Raw genomic sequence first — 16,324 nt, forward strand, 5'->3', positions numbered from 1 at the left:
TTTGCAGTTTACTACTGAAAATACAAGATGCTAATATAGCAACCATAAAACCTAAATACGGTGAAAAAAAGTCTAGCCACTTTCTAACAGGATCCTAAGATATAAATAAACTAAAAACTGTGAGTAGAAGTAAGCTGAAACATTAATAGGCTGCTAACATGTACTTATTTCCCTCTCTCCCAAGGGCACAACCTTAAAATTGGTATCAGTCATCTTTCACACATCACCATTAACTTTTCTAATGCAAAATATTTTTGCAAAACACTTCTCCCCATAAGAATATTAATTTTAGAACATGTCTGTAAATAGAGCTGCTACACAAATCCTACACTGGGGACTGCTTTGGTTTCCTTGTGGCTGGTCAGCGCTGGTAGATGACTTGAAAAATTCAACTAATACAAAGCCAGCAACTCAATGGTTTAATTAGTGTGTTGGCAGGGTCCATGGATTCAACTGAATTTTTAACTTTCTTCTAATCAGTTTCAAGGGACTATTTGTATTTTCCCCCATCGCATCCCTAATGGCACTTTTCATTCAAATTGCCTTTATTCTGCTTAATAAAGCTTTTTTTTTTTTCCTCCCCAGAAAACACTTAGTAAGAAGCTATTTGCAGGAATCAAACATTACTGATATAAGCACAATTATGCAAACTGACCTGTGACAAGCAACTCAAGGCATTTACTTTGCGATATACTGTTACAGAGCTCTCCACTAATGACTTTATTTGCAAGTCTGGGGTCAGTGATGGTCTTCCTGTCTGGTTGAACATGGTGCGGGGTTTTTTGGTGTTTTACTTCTAGCTTTTAATAGAAATGTTGATCAATATAAAAGCATCTTTTTTAATTTCAAATGAAGGGAACTTTGGCCCACTCTCAGACTGGACAAGCTTTGAAGGCAGCATTATGAATTTAGTTTGTGTTAGTATGAGAATACCCTTAAGTACTGAATTTGATAACACACCACCTCAGAGGCTTTTTAAGTCTCTTATTCTAATAGCCCCTGTACAACCAAAGCATGTTTCTGTAACGTTACATGATTTATACATTCTCATTCTTCCATTTCTCCTCTGTTTTGATTAAACAAAGAACATGCTTCCTATAATTAACTCCGGTAACAGTCTTCAATTACATCTACAGATACCAATTTCCATTCACAGATTTTCAACTTTTTCTGAAAATCGGACATCTGTGATTCTGTCCCTCTTTACACAAACCTAAAAATGTAAATGCAGCTGAAACTCACACTCCATTAATTTTCCTCCTTTGTAAGAAAAGACTGAAAGGCTATTATTGCCAATGTAAGAGTTACAGTAATTCCCGACCCATGGTTTTAGTACACAAGAGGGGAAGAAAAACATGTACCACAATACAGATGCATACAGTGTGCTGTTCATCACCCAGAAGCTGTAACTGAATAAAACAAGATTAGATGCAGGTAAGCAGGAGAGGAGAAAGAACCACCAGACATCCAAAACAGGAACACATTTGTATCTAATATCTTTTGTTTCCATCCAATTCCCAATACAGAATTTTAAATAGAAAACTTACCCTCTTTGAGAACTGATGGTTTCACTACACCATGAAATGCATCAACACGGCATTGCATTTTGGAACTCACCTTTGCCATTTTACACAACAAAAAAGATCTGATATCAAAAAGTAATTAGAATTTGAAAGAAGTGAATATAAAACATCTACTAAGTATCCTCACAAACTTCCCCCGCCCCCCCCCTCCTCATTCCAGTCTGTTTGGTGGTTTGTTTATTTTTTTACAAAGGGATGAGGCAAAGTAGGCAAATGAAGAAAAACAGTTCTTAAAAACAGCATTCTGGAAGCTCATAATTTTAAGTTAAACCCTCAATATCCTATTTCTAATGCTCAATAGGTTTTTGCCACTGAAAATAGGTATTATTTGCCTAAAATCCCAGAGTAATCTGACATAACAGTTTAAGCAGCTGGATCAGCTTTTTCCTCAATGCTTTTATGAATGACTACAAGGTTAAAAGGTATTTCACGTCACAGATAAATATTTAGCCAACAGTTCAATAGCAAGCCTGCCATGGTAGCGTCATTTCCTGCGCTTGCCACGAGTTCCCATCCCTACAGCACCTCCCCTGCTGCCAGCACATGTTTCTATGAGGAAGCGACAAACCAGATTAAGGAAATGACAGCAATGAATTAAAATGACACCACCGGTGAATTTTTGTAGTGAGGAGTTCCTGTATCCAGTTTACCACATGGACTCATAAAGTGAGACCAGAATAAATGCCCAGGAAGACAGAGAGCGTAGCAGCTGCGTGAGCAGTGCTGCTGAAATGCGAGCCCTGGCCTCCCCTTACAAACCCACACCAGATGCCCTGTATTCCTGTTACCTGAACCTTGCAATAAGTGCACAGTCTTGGTATGAAAAGCTTACAAGAACACTATGCACATTCACTAGAGCATTTTTAGACTTTGATTAGGCTGGCTGTGGCTTTTGGAAGCTATCATAAAAAAAAAGAAAAAGTACCTTATTCCTCTATCTATGTTTGCACCAAACTCATCAATCTTGAAATAAAGTTATGCAAATCTCTATCTTATAACCAGACTTTAAAAAAATGCTGATTTAGGACCACTTTAGATATGGGTAGACAACAACTACATAAATTACAGGAGCAGTTATGTTTTCTACATACACATAAAACCATACCCGCTGCTACCTCCACAGCTGTCTTAATGGATATCAGAGTTCACAACCAAAGCCCAGTCTGTTGAGGTATTTGTGCTCAAATCTTGTCCAAGCTCATAGTTGTGAGAACACACTAACATACTGGATCAGAAGTTCCAGGATGTTAAAAGACAAGAAACATTTTCACCGATGAGAATCATCTACTGCAACCTGTACTTTCAGCTGCCTTTTGGAAAAGCAAAGACAAGTCACTGGGATTTGAAAAACAGGTCACTTCAAGAACAGTTTTGAAATGATTGTTTAAACAAAGCTTACAAACACAGGTAAAATTCTGCTGGAATGTCTTCCAATGTCTGCAACAAGACTGACCATCCAAGAAGGAGTATAAAGGATAGCAGAGAGATTTGTGAAGAGAACCACAAAGATTAAGAAACACTGATGTTAAAGCACAGGAAGCTTTTCCAGTGGTTTAAACACCATTCAACCTTTGTTCTCTCCTTTGCTCCACCCTTCCCTGTTTTGCCCTGGAACAACACAAATGACTTTGGGGCTGCAGACATCTGCCAAGAATAACTGCCTTGCAGGTGATCCTGGTTGCTGTATCACATATGCATTAGTTGGCCATTTATGACACAAAGGTAAGTCTTAATCATGATGCACATGTTAAGTTGGGTCTGTCAAAAGGCATTTTAAAGAGAACTGCAGCCATCATATATTACAGAAGAGCTTCTCCACTCCAGTTTAGTTCCAGATGCTAAACTTAGGCCATCACTCAAGCTGTCGAGGTTCCTCCCATTTGAAGATTTCATAGCTATCCCAAGGACGTTTTACTACTGAAGGTGGAGATAAAGAACAGGAAAACACACCCACTTCAGAAAGGTAGAATAGCCCATCTTGAAATACAATTACTTCTTTAGTTAGCTTTAAAATATCTAAAAAACATTTTTCTGGCAAAAGATACCTATACGCAGTTTTTCACTTAACCTGTTAAGAGCCAAAGAACCAACGTAACCAAATTAAGCAGCACGGTATCTCAGTACCCTGATTTTTCAATGTCTCTACCTACTGCATATTCAGAGCATATTCACCAAAGGGTTTTTTGCTGATTACAAACACCGTAAATAATAGTAAACATATAAGAACGAACACTTAACACAGTAGTTATGTGGTCATCTCACTTCAGACCATATCCTCTCTTAAAGCCAGAGAAAATAAGGTCTTTGTGATGGATCTTAAAATGTTCTCCACATGCACATACTTTTATTTAGCACAGACAAAGCTATTAGAATTAGTAATTGGCTGTAGTTGTATAATTTAGGTATCCACATAAATATATTTTAACCATTCCCATATCGCCAGGTCACAGTTTACATACTTCAATACTCACATTCCAGAAGATTCTGTGTTTTTACAGCCAATATTTGCTTTTCACTATAAACCCATATAGAAAATGTTCTAATTTTCACAATACTTAGGTCAGAACCTATACTCAGTATTGCCAAGAACCCAACTATTTTGCTTAGAGTAATTCTTCTATGTGTATATTCTTAACATATCATTGGAACAACAGTGTAAACAATTTTTATAGATTTAGTTCTGACATTTGAACATATTCAAGTTCAGCAATTCCCATGGACCCAGAAAAACTTAGGGAAAACCCCTAAGTTTATTCTATGGGAAAACCCATAGGTGCAGAAAAACTTACTTGGCTGTTTTGACAAAAGCATAGCCATTGCTCTTGGAAAAGGCAGAAGCAAGAATCCTGTTTCAGAATCATTGCCATTCATGCAAAATTTACTGGAAAATACTAATGATAATATTCTGCTCTGCAGAAGTCAGACATTCAAAAGCTTATGTTGATATAACAACCCAAAATGTATCATCCATGCATATCATGTTACAAAAGGAAATTTTTAGAAGTCTACTTTTCTCTTGGCTTTTCTTCAGTATGAAGTGCTAGTCTAATGGGAGGTTTTGGGGGAAATACATTAGTATGGGCTGAATCATACTATATTCAAGTACTACGCACCAGAATAATCATTCTACCAGTAATTTTATGTAGTGAGTGCACCTCAAAACATCATGCATTTGCAGTATTAGTTTACTTCCACAATAGTAAGTCATTAAATAATATAAATATTTTTAGTATGCATTTATAAATGCACAAGAACCAGGCTGAACAGGCTGAGAAGCCTGTGCTCAGATGCCACAGAAGGGCAGAGCTCCTTACTGAAATAAGCTACTGCAGTTGCAGATTCTTCTGCTGATCTTGTAGACTTGGGAGGAAAACATAACTGATTATACTGAAGGCTGCATCCTCTTCCCTTTTCACTGGGATGACACTGAATGACACTTCACTGAGAACTAGGGTCACTAGTCATACTTTTTCTGTGAGCTAAACTGAGTCATTTACATGAATGACTACTTGGTAGTCAAGGAAAAATTTGAAAGGTACAGAGCGAAGAGAGAACACAGAAAGACATGGGAAGTGGCGTTTTCATTTTGAGAAAGTGTCAACAAATGATCTTCTCTGCTTTATGTAAAAAAAAAAAAGCTATCTGTGCAACATTTGGCAAAAGATATATTGTTAATAAGGTAATGATTAATTTTTATACTTCAAAAGCAACCAAAGAATACTTAAGAGCAGCAGTTATAGCAGGTGAAGTGAAGTAGCTCATTAAAAAAACCTGAATGTTCAGTGTAATGACCTAATTAGGGGAATTACTCCATAGAGAGAGGCTGTTCTAATGTAAGCTGATGGGAAAACCCAGCTGGTTTGAATACTGTAAGATCAAGACCTAAACGCTTATGAAAGTGTGCGGTTAAAGAAAAAAAAAGAATCAGAAGGCTGGGAGTTTCTGTCCTTCTGACAAACGTGTATTGAATACAATCATACTAATTTCACCGTTTCTCAGTTAAAAACTTTCCAGGATTACTCATACTTAGTAACTACAAAACGAATTCAGAACTGCCAACACTGTTCTGTTGAACTTCAGTTACTGAAAGTACTCCACACTTATTTCATCTTTGTTAGAGAAGAAAATAATTAAGAGGCATCATATATCAGCTTTCGTAGTATCAAAAGCCAAAGCAAGAAACCAAATTATTCAATAACAAAATATATTTTGATAAATGACATAGCATCTGATCTTGATTACTCATTTTTTAGAAGGCACTAACACAACACACTATATAGTCCAGTATTTTTACCCCTCATTTTTAAGTGCATCAGTAACCCGCAAGAATACCTTCCAGTATGTGGGATATGTTACATTTGTTCCCTAAGAAAAAGCATTCCAAGAAACACATTCAGATGGAAGCACTCTTGATGCTGCAATTGCTACTAGAGTGTTGTTTCTATTTTAGCCCTTTGAGTTTTAAATAAAATGTAAATAAAATTTAAATAAAACCTTTTCATTAACACAACCTACAGAAAGTTAATAAATTCTGAATAAGCTTGAGCAATACCTATCAGCATTTTGGCTTGTTGTTCCTGGTTGCCCTTCAGAGAACTATGTACAGACTCTCACAGTGAAATAATCCACTCCACACACTTTATTAATGTTAATGTAACACAATAAAACTTTAGATAATTTAAGTTTAATGTGCTGTTCAACAAGTAAAATGGAATTTCATAGTACAACTTACAGTAATTCTTTATAGTTCACAATACCCTCACAGCAAAATCAAAATGGACCAAAAACTGCCCCAGTATTGTTATGCCAGAGCTTGATTTTCTTCTGGCTGGTCACCCTGAAAAGTAACACAATGATAACGGTTACAATGTGACATTCAAGTGTCTAAACATGAAATATGTTTGCATTGTTTCACAAAGTATGTCTAAGCACGTACATTCCCCTAACAGAACTTTGAAATAATGGAAAGTATTACAGTCATTCCATTTGTGCTTTTGTATGTGCAACACATATAATCAGACCAACATCTTATGTTTTTATGATCTATATACATAGGTTTCACTATAGTGAAATACAGATCAACATTTAGCATTACAATAAAGTAAATCATTTAATTAACTGTCTTAGACTAACCACTCAATCTTAATTTTCTGTAAGGAAAAGCAGTGTCACACATTCATTTTCAAGTTACATTAGTGAAATAACCACAGGTTGTGATTTGTCAGGGTTGGCTTGTTGGTTTTTTTTTTTAATTAAGAACAAACTATGAACACTAAAGACCAAAACCAATACCTGCAGAGTCTTTTAGTTCAACTAATAATTGTTATTTTATACTTTGGCTAGACTTAGAGAGTCTGAATGCAGACTAGCAAAACAAAGCATCGAAAATCAATTTGTTGGTAGAGCAGAGGAAGCTGTCCTGCTAAGCAGGTTATTTTATCAGGGTTTGTTTTTTTTTTTTTTCTTTTAAATGCAATTTTACTTTCCTGCTTGCTAAGAAACTCCTCAGCTGTTCACACTGGTGTCATGGTAAGTCTTCAGCATTAACAGCTTACTGGACTTTTCCTCAAGATTGTTTGTTTTCTTACCAAATCAGGGAATTACACTTTACAACTGCCTTGTCTGGACAGTAATCGTACAACTTTTCAGACAACAGATTACTTAAGATAAAGAGAAGCTCTGCAATACAGACTCTTGCAAGAACCCATGATTGTGAGAAAAGCTATGTAGCAAAAATCGTTATAAAAAGGAGTTGCCACTACCATTTTAGGAGAGACAGGAACTGAAGCTGAAGCCTACCTTCTAAATAGGGGCTTCCCAAGTGATCATTTACTAATGACTGACACCAACTCATCCTACAGGTTTCAGTCTTCCTCACCAAACTGCTGTAACACTTCTGAGTATTTATTTTGTATTTGTATTCTGTTTCATTTCTTAGTGAATCGAGGCAAAAAAAGAAAAATATACATCCCATAGTCAAATCCCAGGAAAGTCAGTTCCATCATGAGAATGGGTCTCATGAACAAAGGTCCAGGTAAAGGAGTTTTGAATCTCTATCACTCAAATATTGCAGAAGTAAAAGAATCAAATCCCCCCAGACTTCCTCAAAAAACCCTATTCAACTGCTTTGACTCATCATTCTTCAATCTTAATGTCAGAGTAAATAACAAACACTAAATAAAAAACAGTAAATTGTTTATTATCTGCTGTTGACAGTTTTGTACTTGTTACATGTAAACCAGAAAAATAATTTGAATCTAGCTTCGTTAGTATTCTAAATGTTAAAGTTGGAAGTTAGTAACAGAAGAAGCATTAGAGAAGAAGTTCATGTATTGAGGAACCTAACTGGACATGGTTCAGTGACACCTTCCCTTTGGTTATGCCCTGATAATACTACTTTAAATCAGATTTCCGTACATTCTCTTCTTCTTGTGCTATTTCAACATTCCAGCTCTTCACAACAGCCAGAACTCAAAAAACCTACCATTTCACCTGGCAAGAATCTTGAAATCCCTGCTACTTGACTCCCTCACTGCTTCTCCATCAACGTAATTCTCTACAACAACAGCAACCTCTGAAAGCTAACATCATCGGGTAAGACTCCAAAACCAAGACAGAAACCAAACATTAAAGCCACTGACGAAGCAGGTGAGTTTAAGTGTTCTTGCTCCATCATCTTTGCTATTTCCAGTTCTTAACAGTTAGTGTTTAGCCAACATAAAACTAGACTAGATAGCAAAAGGCCTAGAATACAAGAGATGCTTTATGTAGATTAAATTAGAATTTGTTAATAAAGCACCTTCAACAAGACCTTGTTCTTTTCCTGGCCCTTATATAGCAGCATAGAATGAAAAGACATACTCTGTAAGGCCCAAAACAATAACAGCAACAGGAAAATATGACACCCAAATGCCTGGAAAGCAGGAAATACCTGCTTTCATCTCCACCCTTCAATAGGAAGTGCAGTACCACACCTTTAAAAACAAGAAGAAAAAAAAAGTATACATTAACATAACCACTGTTCCTTTCCAAAGAAAAACCACTATTTTCTACAACAATTAAGAATTTTGCCCACCCATCTAAAATCACTACGTAATTGAGTTTAATCTTACTTTTAAGACCCAAGTTCAGCTACCAACTTGACTTCGGGCAAACCACTTGACCACTGCATTTCCCACAATAAGAATCCTTCAATAACGTCATCACTATACCTCACTGCTACACTGTGAATGAAAAACAAACCCAAAAGCGTTACCAATGATGTGGTGTTCAGGCACTGACACAAAATCGATTTTTTTTTCTCACAGAGTGGCTATGCAACTACTCCTGGTAGGTAAATATTCCTTAGATTAACAGTATGCCCTAGGATGTCCATCCCATAAAACTCTCATTATTTTTCAATCTCTCTATTCTTAGCTGTGATTTCTTGGCTTTATACAATTGCCACTGCATACATGCCTGATCGTTTGTCCAGCATTTTACATATTTGGTGTGATTTAGCATCTTCACATAGATCTCATGAGACTGTAACAAAGCATCATATACCTTACCTTTTAGGGTAACAGTTTTTCTCATACCAGACAACTTTTCACAACATTTCTCACATCTCAGAAGGCTGAAATAAGCAATCAATTAAGAGCAAACCTTCTGTCTCACCTGAATCAAATCAGTCCCAGGAATTCAATTATTGCTGCACTCCAATCTAAAATTACATTGCCAGAGAAAAATGCTATTTTGAAGAATGTACTTGAATTTGTCAGCTTCATCAGCACTGGTATTTATTTTCTCCTGACCTAGCTTCCAAGAATTCTTCTGTGCCTCAATAGCTTTCAGAACCCCACCTTGTTCACCTACTAAAATCAAAAGTAAGAATTAGGAAAGGCACAAGCAAAAACACAGCAGAAAATGAGATTTAGACAAACACGCTACGTGCGTTACATACTTCACCATATTAGCGACGGGTTTGGACACACCATGCAATGCCAATGTAACGTCCTAGGTTCTCAGTGTCCCCCTGCACATATTAAAAGACACATTTTTTTAAAGGTCACATAACAGACATGGGCGAAATTACAATTATTCAGTTAACACTGTTGTGGATAATTGAAACCTAAATAAAAAGTAATGGACAAGCATACCTATTTGAGGCTCCTCTGATCTGAACTGTGAATGCCTCAGTTACTGATGACACTGCAGTAAAATAAATCAGCAGTCGACTGATGGTGTGGTTGCCTCCTTGAGCACGGCACTATTTTTAGATAGGTTAACACATCACTTTGTATGTAACAGCACTCAGTCAACAATGAAACATTCTTCTTTTGAGAAAGGTTAAAGCACGCACAATTGCACTTGCCTAAAGACTGTACTACTGTAAAAACCTAACTGCTTACTCAAGTGACTAGGATACATGGAGAGTACTAGTTATTTTCTTCTTCCACTCATGAATCTTGTATACAATTAAGGAAGGCAGTCACTGAACAAGCAGGTTTGCTGCGTGTACTCTTATGAGTCTTACAACTTTTCCAAAATCTCTCTCAAATTCTTGCCTCAGAAGGACTGCAACAACTATTACGTACCAGGATGTTTTTAGATAACGAATCAGAGCATGAATGACATGAGTTTCTAATAAACAAAATTAGAAGTGATAATAAAATCAATGCAAAATATTTTCAAATGTAAAACATGCAAAAAAACATAGTATCACTAACGTGTCATCTGTCTCTGCTGACAAGCAGTAATGCGGCATCTCTCGCTCCTCTTTCACAGTTACAATTCTCACATCTCCAAGTTCAGAACAAGCAGATTCTTTAGAAAACTGGTCATCATTGTCATACCTGCAACATAACCCAAACTGTTAATTGAAACATTTCTTCTGCAAAGAAGTTTTGTTTCTATTTTGTCTAGACTAGTATTATGTGCTCAACAAAACAAACAACAAAACAAATACATAAGCTGTTCTACAAAGGATATCCAAAAATCTTCCATTTTAATAAAATTAGCTGTATACTTTCCTCTTTCTTATATAAATTGCACCCCCCTTTTTTTTTTTAATGTCAGCTACAGCCTTTCAAGTACTATCAAGAAACATTTCATCTGCCCTTCACATATAGAGAGTATACTACTAACGTTCCATCAGCTGCTATTAAAGAAGTGCTGCCTGACAACACTCTTTCTTCTTTCACAGTAATTCTTCTCATGTCCTCAGGGAAGGAACACATCGGAGCTTTTGAGAATGGGCCATAGCTGTCATACCTAAAAATAAAATACACAGTTGGTATTAACGCAAAAAATTATTTACTTGGTATTAGGAAACAGAGGAGTATTGTGACAGTCTACTCACAAGTCCAGTAAAAACCCTGCAACTTCTGCATCATTTCTGAAATCCAGCTTTTCCTTAAGTGTCAACCACCGATCGATATGATTTCCCACATAAATCCTTGTTTTCCCCCTTCTTCTATCAAGACTTTGCTTTCTCTTTTTCTTTTCCAGAAAAGACAGCACCGGGGGCCTTCCACATCTCTTTCCTGGCGGTGACATCGTAAGCCTAGGAATAAAGGGAAGACTATTTCGTAGGACATAGCTCAGAGCAACAGATTATACCTCAGCGTTCGGAATCATCACAGCGCAAACTGACTGTCAAACGCACTAAACCTTCCACTTCTACGGAGTTCAGAACCCAGACCGCTATAAATGACAGCGGCGCCCAGCAGCCGCGGCACCCGCCGCTCCGCCGGCCGCAGCGGTGTGAGCCCGCCGGCCGATGTGGCGCGCAGCCCCTCACGAGCGGCTCCCAGACGCGCTCCCCGCCGCGGGCTGAAGGAAGCCGCGGCAGCACCTGCCCCGCCGCCGCTCCCGCCCCGTCTCCCCGAGCAGGCGGCTGGGAACGCGGCCGTTTCCAGTCAGGCCACGGCGACAGCCCCCCCCGCCGCCCCTGAGGGGAACGCCCCCTCCCCGCCGCGTCCCGAGCCTCCAGCCCCTCCGGCTCCGGCTCCGCCGCCCCCACCCCCCCCTCCTCGGCCCGGGGAAGCCGCTCGGGTCACGCACCCGCCGCGCCACGGCCCCGCCGCCACCGGAGATAAACACGGGGCACGTGACCGACAGGCGGGCGGCGCGCGCTGATGACGCGCAGCTCACGTGAGGGGGGCGGGCGAGCGGGAGCTCCGGCCGGCCCCGCACGGTGCTGGCGGGCGCTCCCGGGGCGGAAGGTGGAGCTCCGGCCGCACGGGGCACCCGCCCCCGGCTAAGGCTGGAGAGCTGCCGGGGTCGGTGTGCGCGGCCGGCCCCGAGCGGGACCGAACTCTCCCCTGTTGGAGCCCGGCTCTGTCCCGCGCACGGCAAGGCCGGGCTTAACGTTCCTTCTCCTAGCGTGTCACAGGGGGTCCGCAAGGCCTGTTGGCAAAGGTCGGGGAGAGCCTTTTCTAAATGTTAAAATGTGCAATTAACTACAGTCCCATTTACTGAAACAACACTTCAGGGATACTGAGGTAAATCAGGTATCTGCAAGTTACTGAGGCTGAGGGGAAGCAGGTAACAATATATTTTAAAATATTAATTTAATAACAAACAAGTAAATTTGTTAGAAACAATAAAAAATACAGTGGTTTTCCAAGCAACAACTCCGCAGTGTGAATTGCAACAATACTGTATTATTATTTTACCTTCTGAAAGGCCAGATTCAGAGACAAAACTAGATTCTTCCTCTGAAGGGCAGACAATGTTTCAAATTTGATTTACCTCTTGAAAGGGAAATATTGAATCAGTAACACAAGGAAAAAAAAAAAGCAACGTAAATTGTAATCCATGTTGTCACAATGTATTACAACAACAACACTACACACAATGCATTCTACCAGTTTCTTAGTACCTTCACACACTTCTGTTTATGTATACTGCGTTTTTACATGAAAAACTAAAAACACAGACTAAGCTAGCAGTATTTATGGATAATTTCATCTAAACAATGAGAGGAACAATTATACCTGCCAATTTATTTTTTATTATTTCTACCATCAATTTTGGTAGACTCACAGTAACAAGTCAAACAAGTTAACTCAAGAACTAGCAGATGACTGAAGGCTTATAGAAACATTTATTTGTATCTGCCGAATCAGCTGAATAACCAAAACAAAATCTTTTGTTCGTTTTTTGTCCAACATTTACATAACTTGAATATAAAGAACTTACGAAAAAAAGCCACCATGTCCTGAAATATATTTCATTTTTATCATTTACAACTACAGTATGCGAGCAGATTTTCATGACACATTTTAGTGTGAGTCAACAGAGAAGTAAGTTCTGAAAGAATTACCGTAGCATAATTATAGGTTCTCTCAGAATAGCACAAATTCTCAGTGATACATGTATATAAAGATAATCCCTTGTATTTTACCCTTTTCATTTAAATATAATTCCTCCTCTATCACCATTATTTCTGTAAAATACATACTTGGTGATACTGTTTCCAAGTAAATATGATTATTTGCTTTTCATACTTATTCTGATTGCCTTCACAAATATAGTTATTGTTTGCATAAATAGATTCGCATTCCAAATAGTGGAACTGCATTAACCACTAGAAGCTGTTGTGGGCTTATAAGTTCCTGTTTATCTTGAAATCACAGAGCTGCTGGGAGAAGCACGGGGGTACTAACACCACTGACTTCTACCAAGTACTTTTGAAACAAAAGCAAATACGCATCGACTCACCTTTTCTGCTAAGTTAGTTAAGTGAGTTAGTTAAGTTAGTTAAGTGAGCTACTGCTGTTAGGCATGCTCGTAAAGTTAAAAATAGCATTTAAAAATAAAGGTGCATGTCTGTGTTCTCAATAATGAATTAACAGGTAAGAAAAAAGTTAAAGCTTTTAAGTTAATATATCTTGCCATATTTGTGGGTTTTTTTCTGTTCCTCTCATTGAGGAGGTCTGCTATTAATTCCTCCTGCTTCAGCTGATCCTGGCTGTGTGACAGACACAGCAAGGGAATGTTTTTAATCCCACCAATATTTCTATTAATGTTGATTTTACCACTTGGATGTCCATGTCAGTAAGGTTAATATTTCGCCCCTGAACTGTTTCACCCAAGCCCTTTAATAAACACGCATTCCTAGTACAATGAAGTGTATGTTATAAAGCAGCAGCAGCTGCCACTTAGGAATGAAATTTCAAAGCCAATACTCCAGGCTCAGCAAAGGTTAAGGTTCATTTTCCTCCACAGCAATGCAGAGAAATGTAACTGAGGGCACCAGGTGCAGCACGTTGCCTCCTCCTGAACCACAGCTGCAGCCAGGCAGGAAAGAATTTCAGAGGTTTATATAGTTCATAGCAGTCTCTCCACTATGTTACTTCAACTTGCTCTCTCCTCTTACCATCAACTTCTCACTGAAAGTCCTGGCTGTGCTATCACCTTTCTGCTGATAAATATTTTACTATGTTTCATTAGTTTCCAGGGCAAACATCTTATCTTTGAGCTCTTGCATATTTAGCTTCCAAATGCAAGCATAGAAATAATGCACCTTACAAACTCAGGCAGCCTACTGTTGCCTGAAGCATGTAATTTTCAATATAAAATGCCGTATGTTGCTACCAGAGCAATCAGTAAACCCAGCAATATGTTTAAATACCCCATTTATTTAATGTTTTATATATATTTGTGCGATGAGATCGAGAAACTGCTCCCTGGAAATGCTAATGCAAACTTTTCCATAGAGTGAGTAGTTTATCTATGTAATAGAATAAAAACCACGCAGAGACCAAGTTTATCCAGCTAAGTAGCCTGTTTCCAGAATGCATGGGGATGGTTGATCCTTCATCTGATAACCAGAAACTGTGAGAATATATCAGTGATTCAAGGACTTTGGAGACAAAAGGGAGAATCCAAACCATCACGTTAAGCAGGCATGGAAACACCTATACTCCATGAACTGAATCCCTTTTAGACCCGACTTAATGTCTTGGGCTTTGTAATATCCTACTGCAGTGATTCTTCACTTTGCTTTTTGAGCCATTTGTTACAAAAGTGTTATTCCTAGACAAGAAGTGATTTAAGACACTAGCGCAAAGTCATACATTTCCATGTTCCAGTGCAATACTGATACCCCACTAAAAAATACAGCACAGCAGTGATATTAATTAGCCCCCCACAAAGACCAACTCTCTCATAAATAGCTTTAACCAGTCTGTTTCCCTTCTAGCCTGAAACCAGAATCAATGGCAACTATTTAATAAAGAGAACTAAGAATAAAGTTGAAAACCACAAGGTTTATCACCACACAATTCATTCCAGCAAGATCTTTGCTCGCATTAAAATCCTTAATGCTTTCAAAACAACCCAATTTATTAAGGACAGTACACATAAGACAGATTGACACAAAGGTTTAAGGTGTAGGCTTCCAGAAAGCATGGTCATTTTCAAAATTGAGCTCCCCGTCATTTGGGCCTTCCCAATACAAAACAGGAACTACTATATTCTAAGAGACTTTAAGAAAAATTAGCTGTACAGAAGCCTAGCAAGACCTGCATTTTCATCGCATCTTGATCAGTGTAAATTAAGTAATACAAAACTAGAATTTCTTACATTTATCGATCACTGCTGAGGATGATTCGTCACATTTAAATTCTTTCATTCTTTCATTGAAGTTATCATCATATCTGCAAAGAATTATTAATAAATTTTATATTAAAAAGTAACTAAATTATGCTGTGTAGTACCTAACATGCAATAAAAAGTTTCGTGTAGAAAACAGGAAGTAAAAAAAAAAGCTGAAAGGAACAGTCAAACAAGCAGAGTAATCAAACCAATAAGCTAGTGCATTTTCACTAGAGAAAAACAGCATCTCTAACAATATATTTTCTTCTTGTTTCCTATTTTTACTTTCTCCCCCTCACCATCTGCTTCTGTTCTGCTTTTTCTTCCAAAAAGCATCCACCTTGTTTAGCTTCACTCACTCCATCACAGAATAAAGACTGAATAGAAACAAAATTCCCCATGCCAAAGCCAAAAAAGCACTACCTATTCATAAAAGGCCTTCTAAAAATAACTCTCATTTTTCTTACGATGATTTTAGATCTTTAAGAGAAACAGTCCATATTGAGTCAATGCTTTGCCACACACATCCTCTAAACAAAGAAAGTTGAGTTTTGGCCACCAGTACCTTTGGATTGTATCTCTGCCTTCAGTGCTGCCATTTTTGCCAAATCTTCCCATTCTTTTTTAGTAGCCAGTACTGAATCCCACGAGTGAGATACCGTAGTGTGGTGAAAAAGGGTGAATTACAGAACATGCAAGAATTTCAGCTACTTTCAGTATTCTTCAGCAAGAGAAAGAACTACTCCTTCCATCATGGAAGTCACGTAACGAATGATCAAACGGATTGCTGTTTCTCTAGGAAAACTCAGAATACAAGAGCTCCTTAGGAGTTGGCAATGCTCACAGCTCCTTGTGGGTGCCCATCCTCCCCGGTTAACGAGCGTTACTGATGATCCAGCCACACCAAAGGCTCGGGAGCAGCTCTGGTCAGCAGGGCTGGGAACTGTGAGAGCCCCGGCTGAGGGGGCGATCTGAGCCCAACGAATCCTTTTGGTCAAGACAAGCACTGTCAGCTGATCTCTCTGTAAGCTGCTGAAGTACACTTTTTTTTCTGTTTTTATAACAGTTTTAACTAAATGTAGAAGTACTATTTACTGCACCAACGCAATACTTACACGTGTTTTAATGCTGATGCACCGCTAGTTTGATGGAGCAGA

General features: G+C 38.5%; 1 protein-coding gene across 2 annotated transcripts in view; it reads right to left on the reverse strand.

Moving 5' to 3' along the window:
• Positions 1-15,188, reverse strand: part of FOXK2 (forkhead box K2) — a 72,167-nt gene extending 56,979 nt beyond the window's left edge. Inside the window, exons 1-4 of one of the 2 annotated variants that reach the window (XM_068413252.1) lie at positions 15,156-15,188; positions 10,924-11,127; positions 10,710-10,835; positions 10,292-10,417 (exon numbers count right to left, since the gene is read on the reverse strand). In XM_068413252.1, the coding sequence (XP_068269353.1) occupies positions 10,292-10,417; positions 10,710-10,835; positions 10,924-11,127; positions 15,156-15,157 (458 nt within the window). In that variant the 5' untranslated portion in view covers positions 15,158-15,188. Of the gene's footprint in view, positions 1-10,291; positions 10,418-10,709; positions 10,836-10,923; positions 11,128-11,229; positions 11,481-15,155 lie in introns of those variants that run through there. The other variant, XM_068413253.1, reaches the window with a different exon arrangement.
• Between the last annotated feature and the right edge of the window lie 1,136 nt (positions 15,189-16,324).

This window comes from Nyctibius grandis, chromosome 15 (assembly GCF_013368605.1).
Source record: "Nyctibius grandis isolate bNycGra1 chromosome 15, bNycGra1.pri, whole genome shotgun sequence".
NCBI classification, from domain to species: Eukaryota; Metazoa; Chordata; class Aves; order Nyctibiiformes; family Nyctibiidae; genus Nyctibius; species Nyctibius grandis.